Here is a 22856-nt window from a genome sequence, read left to right as displayed (position 1 = left end):
TTCTACTTGCCTTTCAAAGTCTTTTGCAATCTGCCCTTTTTTTATTTAGTAAAGTTTATTTTCCATCACTCCCTTTTTGCTCTCTTACCTCTTCTCAAGCTGGTATTTCTGTGATTTCTATCCACTGCTTTAATTTCCATTTCCACGCTTCCTATTCTCCACTAATCAAGCTGTATACAACTTTGGATGCCCGACTTAAGCACCTCCTCATCCATTCCTCATCTATTCTCATCCTCAGAGATGGTAACATTTGATCACCTCCCAGCCCTACTCAAAAGCTTTCAGGGCTAAACTTTTATCTGCTAAACCAAACACAGGCTTTTTTTCCTCAGCCTGGTATTCAAGTCAGTCATTCAGTCACAAATATGTACTGAGAACCAATTATGTGCCAGGAGCCCTCTAGGTGCTGGAACAACTGTGGAGAACCAGAGGGTTGCTGCCCTCATGGTGAACAAGCTAGACATTAAATAATTACAAATAGTCAATTAAATATTTGCTTGTCTGAAACAAGTAATTCCAAGGCCCTCGACAAATCTGGTCTCAACCTATCTTTTCAGAGTTCTTTCTCATCCTTTTACTGTATCCCTGGGCTTACCCAGGCTTCCCCACCTCTGTGGTGGGTCCATGTTCACCCTCCAATCCTGAATGCAGGTTCCTCCCTGTTCCCCTACATCCACCTCCAGGACTGGCTTTAGTTCTGCCTCTTCCCTGAAACCTGGCTAGACAACTTCTGCTAGACAGCTTTAGCCTGAAGGATATTCCCTCATTTGAATTCCTAGCACTTATCCATTCAACAAATATTTACTGAAGGACTTCTTGAAATGTTTGATGAATGACACTTCATGAAAGATTTAAGTTATGTGGGTAATTAGACTTTTCCTACTGAGAGGGATCAAGGATTTTTTTTTCTTCTTCTCTTCTGGGTGGGGAAGAAGTCGAGATCAAAACTGTATAGTAAAACATACAAAATTATCAATAAGCAAAATGACAATAAAAATTGCCCAATTACTCATAATCCTACCACTTGAAAGAGATCACCACTGACAATTTTTCTCTATATCTTTTTAGTGTTTTTTTTTTTTTCTGTTTGTTTCTCTCCATGTGTCTACATCATTTTGGAAAATTCCTTCTTCCTCCAAATTAAATTTTTATCAAGAAAACCTTTCTTCTTATGGTCTTTTTTAAAACATGAAATACCTCTATCCCCTCCTTACTTGCTCTCTTCTGCTTGGGAGTGCCATAGTTTTATTTTGAACAAAATTTAGGGAGTTTACTCAGACTCATCCATATCTTTTCCAGTTCACTGATCCTATGCACAATAAGAATCTGAACACTCTTTTAGGGCATTTACTCAGAAATTCTTTCTCAAGACCTACTGCAGTTGACCTTTGGTATGGCACTCTACCTTAACTTCTTCAAGGCCTGAAATGGGTGGGACGTTCATGTGGGACACATGAGTGTAGCCATACTCATGTACAAACCACAGAATGTAGGCCTACAAGATCATAGATCTTCCAGTCCACCCCCTCACTTTGAGGCTGAGCAGTCCGTTGAGTACTTGCCCAAGATCTTGCAGCTGGTGGCAGCAAAGCTGGAGATGCCAGCCCTTGTTATCTTTCCAAATTGCCCCACTGTCTTCAGTGTGTCTAACAATTACCCCCAAACTATAATTAGACAAAAAACACTCAGTGAATGCCAAATAAATCGGATCTATTCCTACCATGTTAGGAGAAAAGTTTAGTAGAGATCAGGCTAGATCTCTCAGCATGGGCTTGTTTTGAAATGTCAGAGAACCATTTCACTGGAAATCTATATTGCCATGAAAGGATTAAAGCACAGAAGAAATATTAGGGGCTTTCTTTCTTTCTTTCTTTCTTTATGTTTGAGAAGTGGAGGATAACGAAAGGATGTAGGAAAACTCAGCCTTGCTCATGAACTGCAGTATCGTTTTGAATGTATATTCAGCTTTGGTTCTTAATCTGATTTCTGTTAAGGTCACTGTGATCCAAGGTGCAATTCCCCCAGGCAAAAAATATCCAAGATTTGTAGAGAAACTGAGCCTCTTCAGAGAGACCAAGCCCACTTCACCGACAGCTTTCCCACCCTCAGTTTGCGCTCCAGTAAAGTGGTCTTTCGTCTGAATTCTAAAATCAACGGTATTGGAATATCTTCTTACAGGAACCTCGGAAAGGGCGAGCTGTATGCAGTCTTCACAGAGGCGAGAACTGTAGTTTTAAGAGTTCTAAAGAACATTCCAGTGGGCCTGAAGGTCTTACTAGATGAAAGGTTACGGAAGGAGTCGGGGTGCAATTCAGTCGGACTGGAGTGGAAGCTGATCCACCTGGTAGGACCAGGGCAGAGGCAGCTCCAAGAGAAGGGAAAATCCAAAGGTAAGAAGTCGCTGGAGAAGAAAGAGCTCTCCCGGTGGCCGCAACCCACCTCGCTTCTCCTCTGCTCACTCTCAAAAGCTCACTTTAGGATGAAGAACACAGGTGCTGCCCAGTGGAATCCCTACCTCTCAGCGGCAAACAAAGGGAACGGTCTCCTTCACCCTTTTTGGTCTGAATGAGGGCTCGGCTTTACCTTTGAGTATCCACCCATCCTTCCTCAGGCGCCCAATGAGACCGCAGCCTCTTCCTGACGGGCGGTGTTGAACTCTCCCAGGAAACGGACAGGTACCTCTGACCAATGGTTGGAGACGCGGGGGTCCAATGGGAGAGAGAAATGGGTCAACCTGGGGTTTGAGAATGAGAGAGCCCGCACATTGGGGCGGGGTGTGGGGGGGGAGGGCGACGTAGGCGCAGGGGGTGGAGAGGGGCGGGGCGGGCGGCTGGCGGGGCAGCCCCAACCGCGGCTGGAGGAACCTGCGGACCGGTCAGCGGCGGCCAATGGGAAGGCAGGATGGTGCGGGGGCGGGCCCGGGCGCCGTGAAGCCCCGCCTCCTAGGGTCCGCAGGGCTGGGGCGGAGCCAGGTCCGCGTCAGGTGGTCCTAGGCGTGCGGACGGCGCAGGGGGCGGGGCGCGGCGCCGAGCGGTGAGCGGCGGCCGGCTGGCGGCACCGGGCACCAGCTGCGCGAGCAGGTACCCGCGGCGGAGGTGGCCAGGCCGCCCCAGGGGGCGAGCGCGAAGGCGGGGGCTCCGGCCCGCCGCGCCCCCATGCTGCGGTGAGCACTACGCGCTCCGCGCACTTGTAGCCGCGCTGAGCCAGCCCCAGCCCCAGCCCTAGCGAGCTGATTCTCCCCGCCCCGCCAGCCCGGCCCCTACCTGCGGCCGCCGTCGGGGGAGGGGGTTCCCCCCAGCTCTGCGGAGCCGCATGAACAATAGGCGGCGGCGGCTCCTGCGGGCGGCAGCAGCCCCGCACCCTATGGATCGGCCGCTCCATGGAGCCCTCCAGAGCGCTTCTCGGCTGCCTGGCGAGCGCCGCCGCTGCAGCCCCGCCGGGGGAGGATGGAGCGGGGGCCGGGGCCGAGGAGGAGGAGGAAGAGGAGGAGGAGGCGGCGGCGGCGGTCCCCAGGGAGCTGGGCTCCGACGCGCCGCTGCCCTACTGGACGGCCGTGTTCGAGTACGAGGCGGCGGGCGAGGACGAGCTGACCCTGCGACTGGGCGACGTGGTGGAGGTGCTGTCCAAGGACTCGCAGGTGTCCGGCGACGAGGGCTGGTGGACCGGGCAGCTGAACCAGCGGGTGGGCATCTTCCCCAGCAACTACGTGACCCCGCGCAGCGCCTTCTCCAGCCGCTGCCAGCCCGGAGGCGAAGACCCCAGTTGCTACCCGCCCATTCAGTGTAAGGCGAAGGCGGGGCCCGGGAGCCTGGCGGGGAGCAAGGGGGGGTATGATGGAGGCCTTGGGGTGGTCGCAGGGGGAGGCGAGCCCTCCTCGAGGGTTAAGCTTGGGTGGGCAATGATTGACCTGGGGGTGGGTGTGTGTGCGCGCGCTCGGGCTGCAGGGGCTTTGGCGGGTGCAATCAGTAAGATAGACATGCCGCAGGCCTCGCCTGGAGCCTCGGGCGCTTGGGCTTCTTCACCTTCACGCGACCGCCTCAGCAGCAGCTCCTGATTCCACATCTTGAAGCCCCAGCAGGAGAATCTTCCTGTCTCCAACCTCCCCGCCCCCCCCCAGTCTGGAAGGATTTTAGGCAAGCTGGTGGTTTCTGTCATAACATTAGTCCCCAAATCAGGGACCTTCCTGACCTCTTCTACCGCCCGTCCCCGCCCCTGAAAGGCATTTGCTTTAAAGGAGACGGGGGTGTCTCCCGCAGGGCTGGGCTGGCTCACAAGTCCGGGAAGCCTATGTGAACTCCAGGCTGAAGTATCTTTGAAATACCGTGTTGATTTCTTGGATCCTAATCTTGTATTTCAAAAGTGGTCCCTTGAGGAGTCTCACCAAAGAGTGTGTGTGTGTGTGTGTGTGTGTGTGTGTGTGTGTGTGTGTGTGTGTGTGTGTGTGTGTGTCGCGGCGGCAGGTGATGAGTGAAGAAATGATTAGCAAGGGAAAAGTCCTTGACACCCAGACAATGTATTTTCTCATTTCTTCTCACCCTAGATCCTTGCCTATATTTGGTATTTGCCAAATCTCAGGGGGACCATGCCCAGGGGTCCTCCCAGGGCCTTTCTTCTAGGGTCCTGGTTTTCACCAGTTTCCCAGGAGCTCCCCTTTTCCACACCCTGAAATGAAATTTTCTTTGTTTTTTCAAGGGAGTTAAATTGCCATTAGAATCCTTTAATCAGTGATGCTAGGTGGTTTTAGAAGAAAGATGTAAATATCTCCCGGTGCAGTTTACACTATTTTGTATTTGAGGGTTTCCGTAATTTCTTTCCTGTTAAAAAAGTGTTGTTAATTCCCTTATATCATTATTTATTCCATATTTTGTATACTTTGTCTCTTAGCTGATTTAAAAAAATCATTACCAAGGGCCAACTTTAAACATTTAATTTTAAAATTTTATTTGTAACAGTTATTTTTCTGGTCCTGTAACTTATTTTCACCTGAACAATTATATCTTAAGATGTTTATTAAATACCATTTATTAATATCAAAATCATAACCTCTTGTTTTTCTACTGTCCTTTTTTTTTATTGGTGTTTTGACTGTCAAATTGATGTTCAAATGTTTAATTTCCTTTGTTTCTCTCTCCCTCTTATTCAGTTTAAAACTTCCTCCTTCTACAGTTAATCTTTATAATACCTGCAGGTGACAAATTACTTTAAATTGTTTCCAGGTGTTACACCTTTTGGGCGTTAGTGCTGGAAAGATCAAGGCTAAGGGTCCTAGCAGATAATGTCTCAAATAGTGTTGAAGATGAACTTGGTCACATACCGGAAGAGATGTTGGCCTGGCACGTTAGAAAACAGTGTAGTTTTAAACGTGTCAGATTTTGATGGTCTTTGTGGGTGAGGTTTGGTGATTTTTTTTTTTTTTCAGAGACAGCTAATACCAGAGTAGAAGAGCTCTGTGAGGTTCATGAACAGGAGCTGAGTTTCTTTAATATCTTGTGCTCGCTGCTGTGAGAGCAGTCAGGAGCGAATGTGACTTAGGTGGGAAGAACCCATGCACAGAAAGCCAGGCAGGTCTACACTGTGCCACTTTAGAAGCTTCTTCTCCATTGGGTGCCCAGGACTTCACCCAGACTGTAACAAAAGTTACCTTGGAGAGAGTAGATTCTGATATCTAAAACTCAGATGATGAGAAATTAGGAAGCACCTTGTACTTATTGAAAGAATTGACTTGAACAACAGCATTTGAAGGTCTTGGTACGTTATTTTATTTAACTACACTAAATTCTGATCTTGACTGGAATTAATTTTTGATAATTCAGAAAATTTAATTCTAGTCAAAAACCCATTAGAGTGCCTAGTGAAAGAGAGATACTGTGTTAAATACCAGGGGATAAAGAAATGAGAAGATGAGGAGGTACTTAGAAGTCACACGTGAGGGAAATTGGTGATGTAAATATATAATTTCAGTGCAGGGCTTTGCTCAAGGAAGTTGGTGATCTGATAAAAGGCCTCTGGTCTGTATGCTGTGTCCACTGGCTCAGTTAGTGTCACTCAGAAAATAAAGGTGATTGTTGACCTGGTCTCCAAAGACTTAGAATGAAATTGAGCCTCTGACAACTTTTCCCCAGTTACTTTTTTCAACTTCCTCTCTGGGACATGAATTTTGATATTAGATTGTGAATAGAAGACACAAAGTAAAGTAATAATGTTCAGCTTTACTTTCAAATACTGCTTTTCAAGGTGAAACTTCTGTTTCAAACTTTAATCGAAACAGAAGAGGGGGAAATTACTAAATCTTGTGACAAAGAAAGCATATAAGAGTGATATTATAAATCATCTAACATTTATAGAGTGCTTTTATCCTCTCCAATGTAGGTATTAGAGTTTAGCTCTCCACGGGGCTGACAAGTATAAATAACCCAGGAGCTTGCTCATCTTTATTTTAGTGAAAGATGGAAAATGTAAAGTTCCAAATGTATCATCTTCAGAGATATATAACCCTAGGTATGAAAAAAAAGCTTCTCTTACAGGAGAGTTGTGTCTGTTTTCAAGCAGGGTATAAATTAAGGATATTACTAATTTACATTTCTTTTTCTTGCCTTCACTAGCAATATAAGGATGTATTTTCAGATGTACTTAAGATTTTTAAATGAGTGAGGTATGTACCATTCACTTGCCCCAAACTCACCAGAATGTGCCTGTATATTTAGTTTCCAAGGATATAATTGAGAGGGAATAACATCTTGACTCCAAGACTGAAAGAGATAAGGTTTTGTTCCTGATATTCCTGGAAATATTCTTCCACAGAAACTGAAAAATGTGCTGTATGAGACTTGACCTGATTCTTACTTACAACCAGGTCTTGACTGGGGCAGGGAAAGGGAGGAGAGTCCCACATCCTCGCAGCTCCAGTGAAGGTCTAGTTTCTATCCAAAGGGACTTCTTAGCAGGGAAGGGAAAAGATAGGACCCTCCCCACATCCCCCACTGTTTTGTCTTCTGTCTGCTTGTAAGCTCTGTTCTATACTTTTCCTGAAGGCTGGTCATAATATTTCCTCTACGAAACAGCAAGAACCTGAGAGTTTATGTTCTACCCAGAGAGAGATCATTGCTTCGCCTTCCCCACAGAGGTTTTCTATCTACTGTGAAATACCATTGGAGGAGCTGTCCTTTCAGCACCCTGGTTCAGAATCACATCTTTTAAATCCTCATATGTTTAAATAAATATCTAACACCTCCTGTGTGTTCACAGCTATGCTTCAGACCAGAGGAAAGAAGAGGGTGGGTACAAGAGAAAATACAACAGTTAATTCCCTTAAGGAGAATTCAGATATTCAGTTGAGGAAATAAGGTATGTAAATGCACATTTATTAAAAAGGCACATATCTTTTCATCAGTGAAAAATCTGGCAGAAAAAACGAGTGTTTCTTCCATCTATGACCATGGGGACTCCTAGAATAACTTACAGTTTTCTCCAAGAGGGTTTCTAATCTCTCTTTGACATTGGCATATTTTTCTCATTCATATAGATGAGATAAGGCAAGAATTAGTAATCAGTCAGGATTCATTTTAGGACCCAGAAACACTCAAGCTATTTAAAGCAGAAAATGATTTAGCACAAGAAGTTAGTTGCTTATAGATTTTTTGGAAGGCTGGGGAGAAGGGGCTCTCAGCTGGACCTAGAGGACCAACTCCCAGAACATTGCAGACCTGGCCCACCAGGCAAGCTGCTGCTTCTCTAACTGAGAAGGTACAGAATCAGGAGTTGCCACTGAAGCTGTTGACTTCTCAAACACCCTGTCGTAGTTGCTGTCCGATTAGGTGACTGCTTGCCCTTGCAGCATTCCTTTCCACATCCACAGAACTAACTGGACATTGACTTGCTATTGCAGGAAAAACCCCACTTCTCCACAGCCATGCTTGCCAGAAGAAGCAGCAAGGAGATGGTCTCCATCTCACTTCTGCCTTCTGAATCTTGTGCATCTCATTGGCTAACCAGCATTCTGTCAAGGAGTCTGGAAATGTAGTGTTTTAGCTTTCTGACCTGTGTAGTACTGAAAGGTATGCTGGAGGATTGTAGAAAGGATGTTGATTGCTAGTCTGCAGGACCTGCCACACCATTTATTCTTCAGAAAGAGTGCTAGATGAGGTGATAACTTGTATACCTAAAGGCAGTCCAACTAACTTTTCCTAAGAGTTTCCTTTGTGCAGACTGCTGGGTGCATTACAAAATACAAATGAATATTAGCCCTAGATAGGATAGAAGTGCTGTAACTAAGCAAAAACAGAGTTTTGAGCACCACCAGCATCTGAATGGAGAATGAAGTCATCATGGAGCTGGCTAAGAATGGAAGAGAACAGTCAGTGGTGGGCAGTTCCTCTTTTGGTCTTGCCAAGAGTTCAGAAATATATCTTTGTGTTCTTAGTTTTTTAGCAAAGTGTGACTATTCTCTGTATTTGTTTCAGGAGGTCCAATTCAGTTTCTTCCCCCCAGATCTGAGTTTGGTTTATTTCATACTGAGATAGATTTTTTTCCCTCATTTTACTTCCCTGTCTATCGGTCACCAGCTGAATATTTGGCACGATAAGGACAGTGGTGAGCAAGGCAGACAGGACCCACCCTTGTGCATCTCGCAGTCTAGCAGGATGATAGACGTTGAACAAGTAATTATAACCTTGTTGCGTCTTGCCAAATAGAGACTGCTATGGAAGTGCTTGACTCGGGCCTGACCTCATTTAGTCGGGGGGTTAGGAAAAGTTCCCCTATTAGATTGATGGTTAAGCTGAGACCTGAGGGATGCCTATGAGTCAGCTAGGTAAAGACAAAGAAAGAGACTTAGAAGACAGAGAATAGGGTTTTGATGAGAGAAACATGAAATAGCACTTTGCTCATATAGCAGCACCATATCTAGCCCAAGATTTATAATCACTGGTGGTTATTATTACCTATCCATGGAAGCCTTTCTAAGCAGAGCTAAAGATAGAATCAAGTACCGTAGATTCAAACTCTGGAGAATGGGGAATGAGTGGTTGGTTGTGATACTGGAAATCTCAGGGGTGGACCTGTGGCCCAGGTGACTGCTGGGGTAAGATGTTGCCTAGGAGACTCCTTACTCGAGCATCTTAGTCACCAGGTCGTGGTAGAACCAAGTTTTGAAGATCTCCCAATTTCCTCCTTACTTTTTCCTCCTGTCATCATGGCTGCTGAGGTTCAGACCCTTGTGCTTGTGCTCCTGGGTTACTGCAGTGGCCTCCATTTGCTGTTATATTCCACATGGCTGCCAGAGTTGGTTTCCTTTCTAAGTCACAAGAGTGACAACACTCTCCTTCTTAAAGATGCATGACTCCTACCATTTACAGTGTGAAGTTTAAGCCCCTCAGAGTAGCTTTAACGACATTTCATGACCTGGCTGACCCCAGCAAGGCTTTGAGCCTCATCTACCCTAATGCTTATAATCCAGCTGCCCTGGACTCCCTGAAGTTCCTGATAGGCCGTATACTCTCGTGGCCTATGTTCTTTTTTCTTTTTATTGAAGTATAGTTGATTTACAATGTTGTGTTTAATGTCTGCTGTACAACACACTGACTAAGTTATACATATATGTTCTTTTTCATATTCTTTTCCATTATGGTTTATCACAGGATATTGAATATAGTTCCCTGTGCTATGTAGTAGGACCTTGTTGTTTATCCATCCTATATATACTAGTTTGCATCTGCTAATCCCAAACTCCCAATCCTTCCCTCCCCCACCCTCTGCTTGGCAACCACAAGTCTGTTCTCTGTGTCTGTGAGTGTCTTTGTTTCATAGATAAGTTCATTTGTGTCGTATTTTAGATTCCACATATAAGTGACATCATATGGTATTTGTCTTTCTCTGTCTGACTTACTTCACATACGGTGATAATCTCTAGGTCCATCCTTGTTGCTGTAAATGGCATTATTTCATTTTTTATGGCTGAGTAGTATTCCATTGTGTATATATATCACATCTTTTTTTTTTTTCAACTAAATGCTTTTAAAAAAAATTTTTCTTGGAGTATAGTTGATTTACAATGTTGTGTTTGTTTCTGCTGTACAGCAGAGTGAATCAGTTACACGTATACATATATCCACTCTTTTTTAGATTCTTTTCCCATGTAGGTCATTACAGAGTACTGAGAAGAGTTCCCTGTGCTGTACAGTAGGTCCTAATTAGTTATCTATTTTATATATAGTAGTGTGTATATGTATCATATCTTCTTTATCCATTCATCTGTTGATGGACATTTAGGTTGTTTCCATGTCTTGGCATTGTGAATGCCCCACGGTTCTTGCTCATGACCTTCCCTCTACCCGGATTGTCCTTCTCCACCCTGATCTTCATTGCCTGATGAGATCCCTCCCACTCATTCTTTAGGGCCCCTTTCAAATGTTTCCTTCCTTCAGAATCCCTTCCCCACTCGCCCTTAATCCCTGCCCTGCGGTGGGAATTAGTGATTTTCCTCGTCTTTGGATCATACTGCTACTAAAGTGGTTTGGTTGTTGTGTGTCTGCCGTGGCACTGGATTTTATGCTTCTCACTACCTAGTATGTGCACAGTAACATGTAAATAAGTCCCATAAAAATGATCTCCCCCAATTTTCCTTTTAGTCAGAACGGTTGATCTCGGTACAAGATTCTGCGTGAATTCCCAAGTGGACGTTATTTCATGAATATTTATTGAATGCCTACTCTGTGCTAGTCACTAAGGGTAACGTAACAGAAAAAAAGTTAATCACGTTTCCTGTCTTTAGGGAGTTTATAGTGAGAAGACAGAAAATCTAAGTGCACAGACAACTTGCTGTGTTTACCCACCCAGGTAAATGGGTGATGAAATGGTGTTTTTCACATTTTTTTGACTCGCTTCTTTTTGTCTTTTCTTTTTCAGTGTTAGAGATTGATTTTGCGGAGCTAACCCTGGAAGAGATTATTGGCATCGGGGGCTTTGGGAAGGTCTACCGTGCTTTCTGGATAGGGGATGAGGTCGCCGTGAAAGCAGCTCGCCACGACCCGGACGAGGACATCAGCCAGACCATAGAGAATGTTCGCCAGGAGGCCAAGCTCTTCGCCATGCTGAAGCATCCCAACATCATTGCCCTTAGGGGGGTGTGTCTGAAGGAACCCAACCTCTGCTTGGTCATGGAGTTTGCTCGTGGAGGGCCTTTGAATAGAGTGTTATCTGGGAAAAGGATTCCCCCAGACATCCTGGTGAACTGGGCCGTGCAGATTGCCAGAGGGATGAACTACTTACACGATGAGGCAATTGTCCCCATCATCCACCGCGACCTTAAATCCAGCAACAGTGAGTATGGAGAGATGAGGCTGGAGGGCTTCCAAGCACTTTCAGACTCAGTCCATGGCTTCGGTTGGAGTGGATTCGTCAGGGATCTTAGTGGGCAGTGAAACGCTTTGCTTAAAGCCAGTCTACATTGACTTGAAATGTAGGGGGTGGGATGAATGCCAGGAAAAATTGGTTTAGGAGGAGAAGAATGAGGCACCGGAGGGGTTTGGGATAATTCTGAGCTCTTATTAGCAGGCGTGGTTGGCAGTATGTAATTCTGATGTACTGTGCAAACAAAACATAGAGATTTATTTTTCCACTTGAGGAAGGGGTGCCTGTGATCTCAAAAGGGGTTTTCCTCTTCAGTGGAACAACAGGTAAAGCAAACCAATACCACCTGTTTGCATTTCTACCTAACTCCCCAACCTGAGGTCCCCACCAGAGAAGGGGTATAAGGAAGAAGAGGCGTGTTGTTCAAGCTGTGTGGCCCATTCAGGTGGCCATTTCAACTTGGAGAGCGCGACCTGGCTGGTAGCACTACAGCCCTCCTGGTAGCCTTGGGGTGGTATTAATTATCTGTCATAACTACCCAGTGCTTAATAGCAGGGAACTGAGAAGTAACTTTATTAAACATCTAGGACCCATAAACTGGGTTATAAAGCAAGTGTTACACGTAATTAAATGGTGAGTTGGTAGAAACTTCAGTCTCTTTCCTTGGCTGAATCAGCAGGCGCTGGGAGTATGCTTCTCTTCTGTGGTAATTTAGACTTTCCCTTGCCTAAACTGCATGGTAGAGAGGATACAGTTTGCTAAATGGCATATGCTTAAAATCACGTGGAGCATCCTGTCCAGAGAGGAGGGCGTTAGGACTTTGGGGCCCCAGGAACGTCACTGTCTGCATCCTTCAGCTTTAAGCCCAGAAATCCTTCAGGCTTTGTTCTGTCGCGAGCTGTTCCAGATGTGGCTTATTTTTCTGTTGATGCTATTGTGAATCTGTTAACTTTAAAAAATACGTTTTAAATTACATAGGTAGTAAGTGTTTTTGTTGTACAAAAATTAGAAAGTGTAGATAAACAAAAAGAAGAGAAATATCACCCGTAATGTTTTCCTCCCAGTAGTATAAGCATTACATTTGGCATATTTTTCCAGACATTTAAAAAGCATATGTGGGGACTACCCTGGCGGTCTAGTTGTTAGGACTCCATGCTTCCTTCCCCTGCAGGGGGCACGGGTTCGAGCCCTGGTCAGGGAACTAAGGTACCACATGCCTTGTGGTGTGGCCAGAAAATAAAGTAAAATAAAATAAAAATAAAAAGCATATATGGCCTATATATACACAAGTATACTTTCTGGTTTACTTTAAAATAGCATTTATTACCCTTACCTCTTCTGCCTGCACCATCTTCCCCCTATATAAAAGCAAAATTCATCCTTGTGAGAGTATGGAGCATTAGATATGTATTTTAGACATAATGCACGTGAAGGATTTAAGTTGCATAAAATAAAATCTGGTTTCTCTTTTCCTTCTGCCATATTCTATCTCTTTACTGTATGATTATTCTCATCCCTCCTGCAAAATTCTGTTCTATAAATGTATTAAATAAGTTAAAACTTTTGGTGACCCCCTTTTCAAAATAATTTCTACCTAGAGATTGCTTTGGATGATGGGGTAAGCATAAGCAGATGTGTTGCTAGAAAATGTGATCTAGAAGCTGAATTTTAAAATGTTTTCTTCCATCCTTATCTAGGAGATAAGGCCAAGCGCACTAACCTTATGTAATTGAGCCCATTTAAAAACTTGGGCTAGGATGATGGTAAACGTTAATAATTTCCTCTACGAAGTTTTAAATCTGGGTGTAATTTCAAGATGTAAGTACAAGGTTTTACCTTTTGTGACTTGTGTTTAGAAGTCTAGGCTCTTGTGAAGGAAAAGCTACCTTGCCAAGGTTATGCTGTTTGCGGCAGACAACAAGGGACCTGAATGTCATTCTGTCACCCTGGAGACAAAGCCCTGGTCCTTCTTTGTACGTGGGTCTTAGGATTGCTGAGGGGGACCTTTAGGTACAGTGTATGGTGGCAGGAGTTGGACTTACACATAGGGCAGTATTTTATTTTATTTAATTTTAATTTTTTTTTTTTTTTTGCGGTATGCGGGCCTTTCACTGTTGTGGCCTCTCCTGTTGCGGAGCACAGGCTCCGGACACGCAGGCCCAGTGGCCATGGCTCACGGGCCCAGCCGCTCCGCAGCATATGGGATCTTCCCGGACCGGGGCATGAACCCACGTCCCCTGCATCGGCAGGCAGACTCTCAACCACTGCGCCACCAGGGAAGCCCACATAGGGCAGTATTTTAAAGGACCTCATCAAGACAGCTGAGGCCCTGAAATGTCCATAGCGCCCTGGGCTGCATGGGTGGTGCTGATGTTAATGCCTGCTATAAACCTCACATGTGTGTTGGGGTGGCTCCTTGACATTTGTCTGTGGATGGGTGTTGCCTGGGGTTGAATTTATCCAATATGAGCCCTGATGACACCATTGCTCTTACTCCATTGCTGTGTGTGCATGACTTGAAAATCATTTTAGAAATGTTATGCCGCTTGTTTGCCTCCAGTTTGAGTGTCATAACTTCTTTGTGTTTTGCAGACCTGGGGATACTGGCCAGGTTCTCTTGGTTTTTATCAGGGGCTCCAGAGAGTTGGATTTTGATCACAGTCATGTGAGGGCAGAATTTTATGAATTACATGTGTTAGTTGACTTTGAACCACTAGAGAAAAGAGTAAAGTATATAGGGGGGCTGTCTTTGTGGGAAAAGAAAGTAGTTGGTGACAAACATCTAGCTGTTATAAAAGGTTCAGTAAAAAAGTGATTTATTAAAATGCTTCATTATCCTGATGACCCACTTTAAAAAGTCATGTGCTGTTTGCCAGATGTGTATAGCATATAATATCCTTCATTCATATATCATCTGTAGTAAGTTCAGGTTTGACGCACATAACCTAAAAAAAAAAAAGCAAAATAACAGTGGCTAAAACAAGGTATCCATTCATTTGTCTTTGAAAAGAAGGCCGGGATGGGGTTTTAGAGCATCTCCACATGTCACTAGGGACCTAGGCTCCTGTTTTTCTCTCCATCACCCCAGTACATGGCTTGCATCTTGGGGCTGTCATATGGTCCAAGGTGGCTGGTGAAATGCCAGTTATTTGGTCCAAGTCACAAGCCTGAAGGAGCAGGAAAAGCAGAAGCACAGAAAAAAGCTGCTCCTGTGGCTGAGTTGACTCCCATTAACTTCCCAGAAGTCCAGCACAACACATCTGCATGTATTCAATGGCCAGAATGGAGTCCCACAGTCATGGCTAGCGCAGGGGCCACTGGGAGATGGAGGATTTTATTCTGGGTGGTGTGGAGCCTAGCTAATAATCAAGGTCTGTTACCAAGGAAGAGAGAGAACATGGCTGGTGGGGAAGCAGCTGACAGTCTTACCACGGAATCTGGGGACATGCATTGGGAGGATGTGTTATCCTAGATATTTAGCATCTTAGAGCCAAACGAGCAGGGTTAGCCAGGCCCTGGGATGTGTGGCTCAGACCCCTGATTTAACTGATGGTTTCTACTACTTTCTTACAGTGCATCATTGACTTAAACATCTCTTCATGAAACTACTCACTAAAGCCCTGGCTATAAAAGTGGATTTATGTGTCTTTGCTCCTCACATTGGGGAAAACCAGCTACTTGATTGTTAGCAAAGTGTTAGTGAAAGATGGTCTTTTAGTGGAAAGATTGTCCTTTTGGGGGTAGATAAGTGGATTTCAGGATTTTGGTTTAAGGGCATTTGGCAGAATAGCAGTTTAATAGGGGCCATTAAAAATAAAATTAGTATAAAAATGAGATATGTGAAAAAGCTTTGGAAAATGAAAAGCCTTACTCCAAGTGAAGGTAGTGTTATTACTTCTATTTTATTATTAAATAACTTCTTTCCTCCCCTTAGAAAGCACAGAAGAACATAGAGCTAAACACAATGTATGTTTTTCCTTTTTTTTGGCATTTATGCATATTTGTTTTCACCCCTAAATCTTACACAGGAGACCCTTTTAAGTCCATTGCTTGTAGTATGCTTTCTCCCCTCCCCACTGCCCCCGACTGCTTGGTGTATTGTGACCACTTTCTTATTAAATAAATGGTCTTCTACCACAAGATATTTAAAGGTTTTACATTATTCCACTATTTAGATACAGTATATTAACTAAACCAAACCCCTGTATAATCATCATCATCATCATAACCAAAGCCCTAAATAATAATAATAGTAATAATAGCAATAATAATAACCACCACCAAACCCCTATATAATAATAACAACAGGAAGCAACTAATGCTTACTGAGTGCTCTCTTTAGGTCAGGCACTGTCTTAAGCATTTTATGTGGCTTCTCGTCTAATTCTCACAGCAGCCCTGCAGAGTAAAGACTGTGAATGTCTTTGTTTTACAAATGAGGAAGTGGAGGCTCAGAGTGGGCAGCCAGTCCTCTAGGCTCTCACTGCCAGTCCTAAGACCAGCTGTTGGGCCCAGGTCTGACTCCTCATGGCTGCACTGCTGCTGGCACTGTGCAGTGGGGCAGCTAGGGTGTTTCACTGCCCCCCTGTTTATTTTGCGCGACCCTGTAGTGCTTTAGTTTTATATAATTAGGAATAATATTCCTCTGCGCACAGGGAGCGTCCGTCCACATTTCATTGACGTGTGATGAACTCATTCTCTCTTTTTTTAAAAATTAATTAATTGATTATTTATTTATTTTCGGCTGTGTTGGGGCTTCGTTTCTGTGCAAGGGCTTTCTCTACTTGTGGCGAGCGGGGGCCACTCTTTATCGCAGTGCGCGGGCCTCTCACTGTCACGGCCTCTCTTGTTGTGGAGCACAAGCTCCAGATGCGCAGGCTCAGTAGTTGTGGCTCCCGGGCTTAGTTGCTCTGTGGCATGTGGGATCTTCCCAGACCAGGGCCCGAACCTGTGTCCCCTGCATTGGCAGGCAGATTCTCAACCACCACGCCACCAGGGAAGCCCTAATGAACTCATTCTTAATTTCATAGCCGAAAGAGCAGAGGTGAGCTGTGAACTGTATTTGGTTTGGGACTAGCCATCCCTGCCTTCCTCTTTTCAAATGTCAACGTAAACTTCTCATGGGTCTTTGCTGCCTTATCGCCCTTGTCTTCCTCTGAAGGCATTTTCCCCTTAAGCCAAGCTGGTTTCCTCCTTCCCCTGGAATATACTGTGTACTACTTCCCAAGTACACAGCCCTCATCACACTTATGTTGCTATGGGAATAACCTTGCTTTCAGGAGTACCTTCGCCGCGTCTCTCTGCCTATCCAAACCCTACTCACTTTCCTGTGCTCAACTCAAACCTGGCCACTTCTCCTTCCCACTGGCCTGTCACTGGAGTCAATGCTAAGTAGTCATTTGGTGCTAAATCTAGATGACCGGATAGTATGTAGAAGAATTACTAGGGGGACAAGGGACCAGAGCCGCTAGTCCAGTGGTTGCAAGCTGAGATGCCTTCCATTCAGGGCGCATAGTCTGGGAAGCAGCTGGTGTAACGCTGTAGGGCGTGGTGGGCGTGATGGTGAAGTGAGTGCAGGCTATGCCCAGCACAGGCCATTGAAGGACAGATCGGAACACCGTGCTGGCCTGCAGCCCGCTGCCCTGTCGTATCCCCTGGCCTCCTCTCTTTGTTGGCTCTGCTGTCGGGAGCATCCGCTACATCTCCAAATGGATTTTGTGTCTTTAGCTTCCAGGCACGTGAATGAATGAATGAACGAGTGAAGAAAGTATCACTTGAATTGGTCTCCTTGCAGGATCTCGAAGGGTGAAGATTCCCCTTGTCTTGTTGGAGGACATCCCTCGTGCCTCACTCACATGGACGTTGCTCTTCATCCTCATAATCTCCAGGCCCTTGATCCTTCCTACTGTCAACCTGTTTCAGGTGCCAAGTGTGGCATCTTTTACAGGGCATTCGTTTCCAACCTCTAACGCCCCTGCCCTCTTCTTTCCCCACACCCTTCCTGGATGCCAGGCCCGAATAACTCTCACTGGCCAATGTCTCCCCTGTGGCCAGGTGCAGGCTGCCAGGTGCTGCAGGAGCAGGCCACTCCCCCCGTCACCTGGGTCCACTGCCTGTCTGTCCCCTCCAGCCTCAGCTCTCCTTTTGTCCCCAGCTGTGAATCCCCTGCGGTTCTCCTCACCCCATCCATTCCCGTTTTGTTGAATTGTTGAGTTGGCTGATCCTCTGGCAACTGGATGCCTGGGAGCACCCCCCTGCCACCCAGTTCTGTGCTCACATGTGCTCTGTGCCTTTCTCCAGCCTTCTCTCAAAGTTCCCAAGGAAGCGGAAGACCTGCTTTCTTAAAGTGTGAGGAGGACAGAGCGTCCATCTCGCCCTTGGCGTCGGGCTGGCTATCACGTTCTAAGCCCTGGAGTGCCCCCTGACCGCATACTGGCCACAGCCCCTGACTGCGTTTCCTGTGCAGAATTTCTCCAGGCTGAGGGTTTGCCTGCTGTGAGGCTTGTGGAGCTCTGTGACCCACTGAATCCACGCCCTAGCGTCCTCTCTCCTGTACACTGAGGTGGAACCTATTTCTGCCTGAGGGATGCAGCCGCTAAGGCACAGGCATCCTGGCAAGGAGCCATATGGCAGAAAGGACTTACCTAGACAAGAAGAAGGAGTAGCTGTTATTTTCCTGTAGGAGAATGAGATAAACTATACGACGTTCCCAGGGTAGATCTGGCAGGCAGCAAAGTATCAGCCAGAGCACCCAATTCCCAGTTCTTTTCGAAAGGTGCATAAATGACTTTTTCTGTGCCTCATGAACGCATCCCCAAATGAGATACTTCCAACAGTACCTGGCTCAGGCACTGCCAAGTCTCTCTCCCCATTTCTGCTCTTTGTGGTTCTTTGCTACAAGTTCCCTTGCACAGAGAGTTGGAGGATGTCAGACATGTTTTGAGAGTTTTTCCTGGCAAAAGTGTACAAGCACTCACTCAATGAATTAGATTTCTCCTTTGGTTATGGGAGGCTATACCTAAGGTTGGCCAACAGGTACCAGGCATGTCCCAAAGTATTGTGTTCAGTTGACGGGTAGCATTTTCCATGAGTACAGAGACACGTTCTGCACGTCAAAATAAATACATAAGTGAATAAAGCTGAAATGAGGCAAATAACCAGTCAGGTGACTCAGCAGGAGAAGCTGGCGAGGCCAGGAGGTCTGACCTGCAGGCTTCATTGCACCTCTCCCTTCTTTAACTTTGCCTGGGAGCCTTGCTTTCCCCCTTTCACTTGGCCGTGGCTGTCTCCTGTGCCGAGATGGTTCTCATTTGTGTGTCATTTTGAGCGCTTGCTGTTGGGACTATAACAGGAAGCAAAACCAGACACGGTGCCTGCCCTCGAGGAGTTCCCCGTGGGGTCACGGAGGAGGACCTAAAACCAGCACACAAATTCCTAGTGTGAGTTTGGCTCTCCAGGAGGCGATGGTGCCCTGGACAATCCCCCTGGATTCTCTTGCCTCAGCCCTTTCCCAAAGTTTGCGGGGCTGAGGGACCCCTTCTAAGGATTCATGAGGGTAACTGCCCTCTTCATGGAACATTTGCCCTCATTCTCCCCAGCTTGCTTGGGGAAGCTGCCTACCTTTCCTTCCTCTGGTGACTCTGGGGACTTCTCTGCAGCTTACTCAGGGGCAGGGAGAAGCTTGGGGCCCTGGGCAGCATTTAGACACCTAGAAAGCCTGTGTTGGAGTTGGAGCAAAGGATTGTGTTGTGTGAAGGATCTTGGTAGGCACTTCTGGACCGGGATTGAGCCTTGAGCTTGGGAAAAACAGCCACAGTGAGGGGTTGGGTTCAGGGCAGGAAGGGCTTTGCAAGGTGTACGGGCTCTGATGTCCACATGATTCTTTAGCCTCTTCCCCGTTACCTCTGTTTCCTCTAATTTGAGCCACGATTGAAAGTCAGGTAAATCATTATGTCTTCCCTTCCCCACAGTCCTCCCCAAGCAAATTTGGTACCAGCTGAGTAGCGATCTCCCCTTTTCGCAGGTGGCCTTTGGCACTGTCATCGCTCAGGGTCAAGATCTGTGCTTCGGGATCTCAAAGGAGACAAGAGCCTGCCTGTGTCTCCTTTCATCCACGGCTCTTGGAAAATTTTCCATTCCTGACTTGGTGCTTTCCCTCATTCCCGTGAGGTAGCTCAGGGTCACTTATGGATGGGGAGACTGGAACACAGAGTGGGGACAACGGTCTGGTTGAGGCAAGAGAAAAATGTAACTTCTTCCCCAAATCACCCATCTCTTCACCTTGGAGTCCCTGTCAGGACCCCCATCGGCTTCCTGTTGAACCACACATACTCCTCTTATTAAGCAAGGATCTGTACAAAATGTGTGTAGGCTCATTTTGGGGGAAGAGGGTTACAGTTTTTATTCATCTAAGACTCAGAGAAGGTTATGAAGGAAGGAGAACTTTTTAATTGGGCATCTGGGTAAGAAGAGCATGGGGGCAGGGCACTGGCTGGGTGCTCCCAGGCACACCTGGTGATCTCTCTGGGCCTCAGGTTCCTCATCTATGAAATGAGAGGTTTGGACGAGACGGTCCCTGAAGTCCTTCCCTCCCAGGACTGACATGACGTGACCTGAAGTGTGAATGTGTGTGTTGGGAGTGCATGATGACCACACGGTCTATCTGAGTCCGTGTGTCAGGCTACAGCACACCCAGGCTCCCCGCTTCCTGGCTTCACTGCAGGGGCCAAAGCTTCTGATGGGGAGTCTTCGCCAAGCGATTCAGCGGGGTAACAGCTGACAGGAGCCCACAGGTGCTCCCTTCCCCCTTTGCTCCCCGGGGCGTGACAGATGGCCTTGGCGAGACAAGATACTCCGGTCACATGAATCATGACGGGGACTCACAATACACCAAGGACAGCCTTCATCCTGGAAGCAGGGCGCAGTTAGTCAAATGCCACTTCTGTCCTTGGAGCTAAGTGAGGGGCATCCTGGCGTCTCAGAGCCCTGCTGCTGCTTTCCCACTCAGTTCTCTGAATCAACATAAGGCTATTTCAGATGGTTTTAATCGTGTGCCTCTGTGCCCACTCACCCACAGAATAGCAGGAGGCTGTGCCTGAGCAGTGCACTAGACGTGGCCATGAGACACAGAAACGAGGCATTAAAGCTGTAGATCACATGTGCCCTTCTCTTCTAACTTCCCTGGGATTTTTGCTCTCTGTGGGAAACTTGGAGGTTTTGATTTGAGAAGGAAGCATTTCCCCCTTAAGCTGTGGTCTTAAGCCACTGTGGTCTGATGAAGGAACACCGGCTTGGCAGTCAGAGACTGGGATTTAAACTACTTCTTGAGTCCCTGACATGGGGCACGCCTCTTGGAGCACCAGGATTCTCATCTGTAAAATGTGGAGAAGACAGAAGAGAGCAGTGCTGTTTTAAGATGGCATGAAATGATGTCTAGCAGGTATCACCCAGGAACCACATTCAGTGAAGGGGCCGCCCCTTTTCCCCCTCTTTCTATCCCTTGTTATTTTAGGTGTACACAGGGTATAGTTGGGCTTCCCTTTATAAAGTAGTATGGGGATTTTAGGCAGCCCTGAGCTGCCTTCTCCTGGGTCAGCCAGGGGTAGTTTTATGGATGGGCAGGTTTGTTTCAGCGGAAGCCACAGAAAGGCATCGATCCCCTGCGGCTCCTTACTACTGTGCATGGGCCTCTTGTGGGAAAGGCCTGTGCCTCTTGCTCTCTCTGGACCCAGCCTTAACTCGCAGTGCTCGGCCTCCTGAGAAATGCTGCCTCGTCTTGTTATGGCCTTTGGCCTGATTGCGTGGGACAGCTGGCCAGTTTTATGGCTCTGCTGGCCTCTCAGCTGATAATTAAAATGCTTTTGCCCCAGGAGGAAGGCAGTATATTCCTGTCGCTCCCTTGTCTGCTGCCAGGGTCAAAGAGAATGCCCTTTCTCATATCCCCCTCCTGGGTTCCCCAAATCAACTTAGCATTCTTGTGGCACAGTCTCTTTTAAGACTCTGGAATATTCAGAGATTTTATTTTGAGTATTATTGTCTTTTTTTGGAAGGAGAATGGAGCGTGATTGTCTCTTTTCCTTCTCTGTATTGTGGCTTTATTTCCAAATCTGGGTGTGCCCAGCCCTTAAAAGGTTCTCAAGAAATGTTTGTGGTTTTGATCATCACAGATTCCAGCCCTGTGCCTTTTCCCATGCATGAACCCCCTTGCCTCCCAGTGTCCCCCAAAGCTCCAAACAATGCCCAAACTCTCCTCCTTTAGAGCCCACACTTGAGATGTAAACCCCGTTTTCTGCTGGAGATGAACCCACATGAGCTCTGGGTGACACTGGGTTTGAGTCCTGGCTCTGTTGCTAGCTGGGACCTTCAGAAAAGGATGTACTTGCTTAGTTTCTGTAAAAGTGAAATGGGAATGATCATAATCCCACCTCTCTCATTTTACAGGGTAGAAGTAAGGATTAAATCAAATCATCTAGGTGCAGCTCTTAGCAGTGCCTGGCACACAGTAAGTTGTCCATATATCTAGCAATCAGTAGTATTGTAATTCCAGCAGCTATATTTATTCCCTCAGTATTTAGATCCACAATTTGTGATCTTGTACTTTTGAGTATAATTTGTCTTATACTTGCATTTTCAATATTTTAGTCGTATTTTCTCCAATTGCACTATAGATGTTTTTTTTTTGCGGTGAGCTTTTTTTTGGCCACTCTGCGCGGCTTGTGGGATCTTAGTTCCTCGGCAGTGAAAGTGCAGAGTCCTGACCACTGGACTGCCAGGGAATTCCCCTGCACTATAGATTTTTACAATACAAAATGCATTGCATACACATGGTCAAAATAGTACAGTTGAAATATAAAGAAAAGTGAGTCTCCTTCCTACCCTAAATTTATTTTTTAGAAGCAAAGGAAATTAAGGGGTTTTTTGGTCTCCTTTAACAATTTTTTTTTCATGAAAACAAGAATCCCGATAGAATTCTTTTTTTGTGTGTGTGTTTCTTTCTTAGTGTTTTAATTTTTTATTAAAGCATAACATTTACATATAGTAAAGTATATATATCTTAAGCCTTGAGCTTGAAGAATTTATTTTTTTTCCTTTTTAAAATTTTATTGAAGTATAGTTGATTTACAATATCATGGTTAGTTACAGGTATACAGAATATACACATATATATATTCTTTTGTAGATTCTTTTCCCTTATAGGTTATTACAAAATATTGAGTATAGTTCCCTGTGCTATACATTAGGTCCTTGTTGGTTATCTGTTTTATATATAGTAGTGCATATATGTTAATCCCAACCTCCTAATTTACCCCTCCCCCCCCACTAGGATTCTTGACAGCAGAGGTGTTGTTTTTCCTTCTTCCACCTTTCCCTGCTCCCTACCTCCCCCATCCCTCGAATCCTGCCTAATACAGGACTGGCATATGGCAGTCCAGATGTTTGGCAGAAATTCCAATTTTGCTATGAAATCTTCTTGCCTTTTCTGTCCGTAGTTCCTTTCTGGATGGACTCAA

The 22856-nt window shown here is 45.9% G+C and overlaps 1 protein-coding gene across 2 annotated transcripts in view; it reads left to right on the top strand.

The window, feature by feature from the left end:
* Positions 1–3379: 3379 nt before the first annotated feature.
* Positions 3380–22856, top strand: part of MAP3K9 (mitogen-activated protein kinase kinase kinase 9) — a gene marked incomplete at both ends in the record, with an annotated part of 73690 nt that continues 54213 nt past the window's right edge. For both annotated transcript variants that reach the window (XM_081229990.1, XM_081229989.1), the window contains 2 exons: positions 3380–3782; positions 10903–11316. In XM_081229990.1, the coding sequence (XP_081086116.1) occupies positions 3380–3782; positions 10903–11316 (817 nt within the window). The remainder of the gene's footprint in view (positions 3783–10902; positions 11317–22856) is intronic.

This window comes from Mesoplodon bidens (genome assembly GCF_964165515.1).
Source record: "Mesoplodon bidens genome assembly, chromosome: 3".
In the NCBI taxonomy this organism is placed as follows: Eukaryota; Metazoa; Chordata; class Mammalia; order Artiodactyla; family Ziphiidae; genus Mesoplodon; species Mesoplodon bidens.
This window is presented reverse-complemented; position numbering and strand designations above follow the sequence as displayed.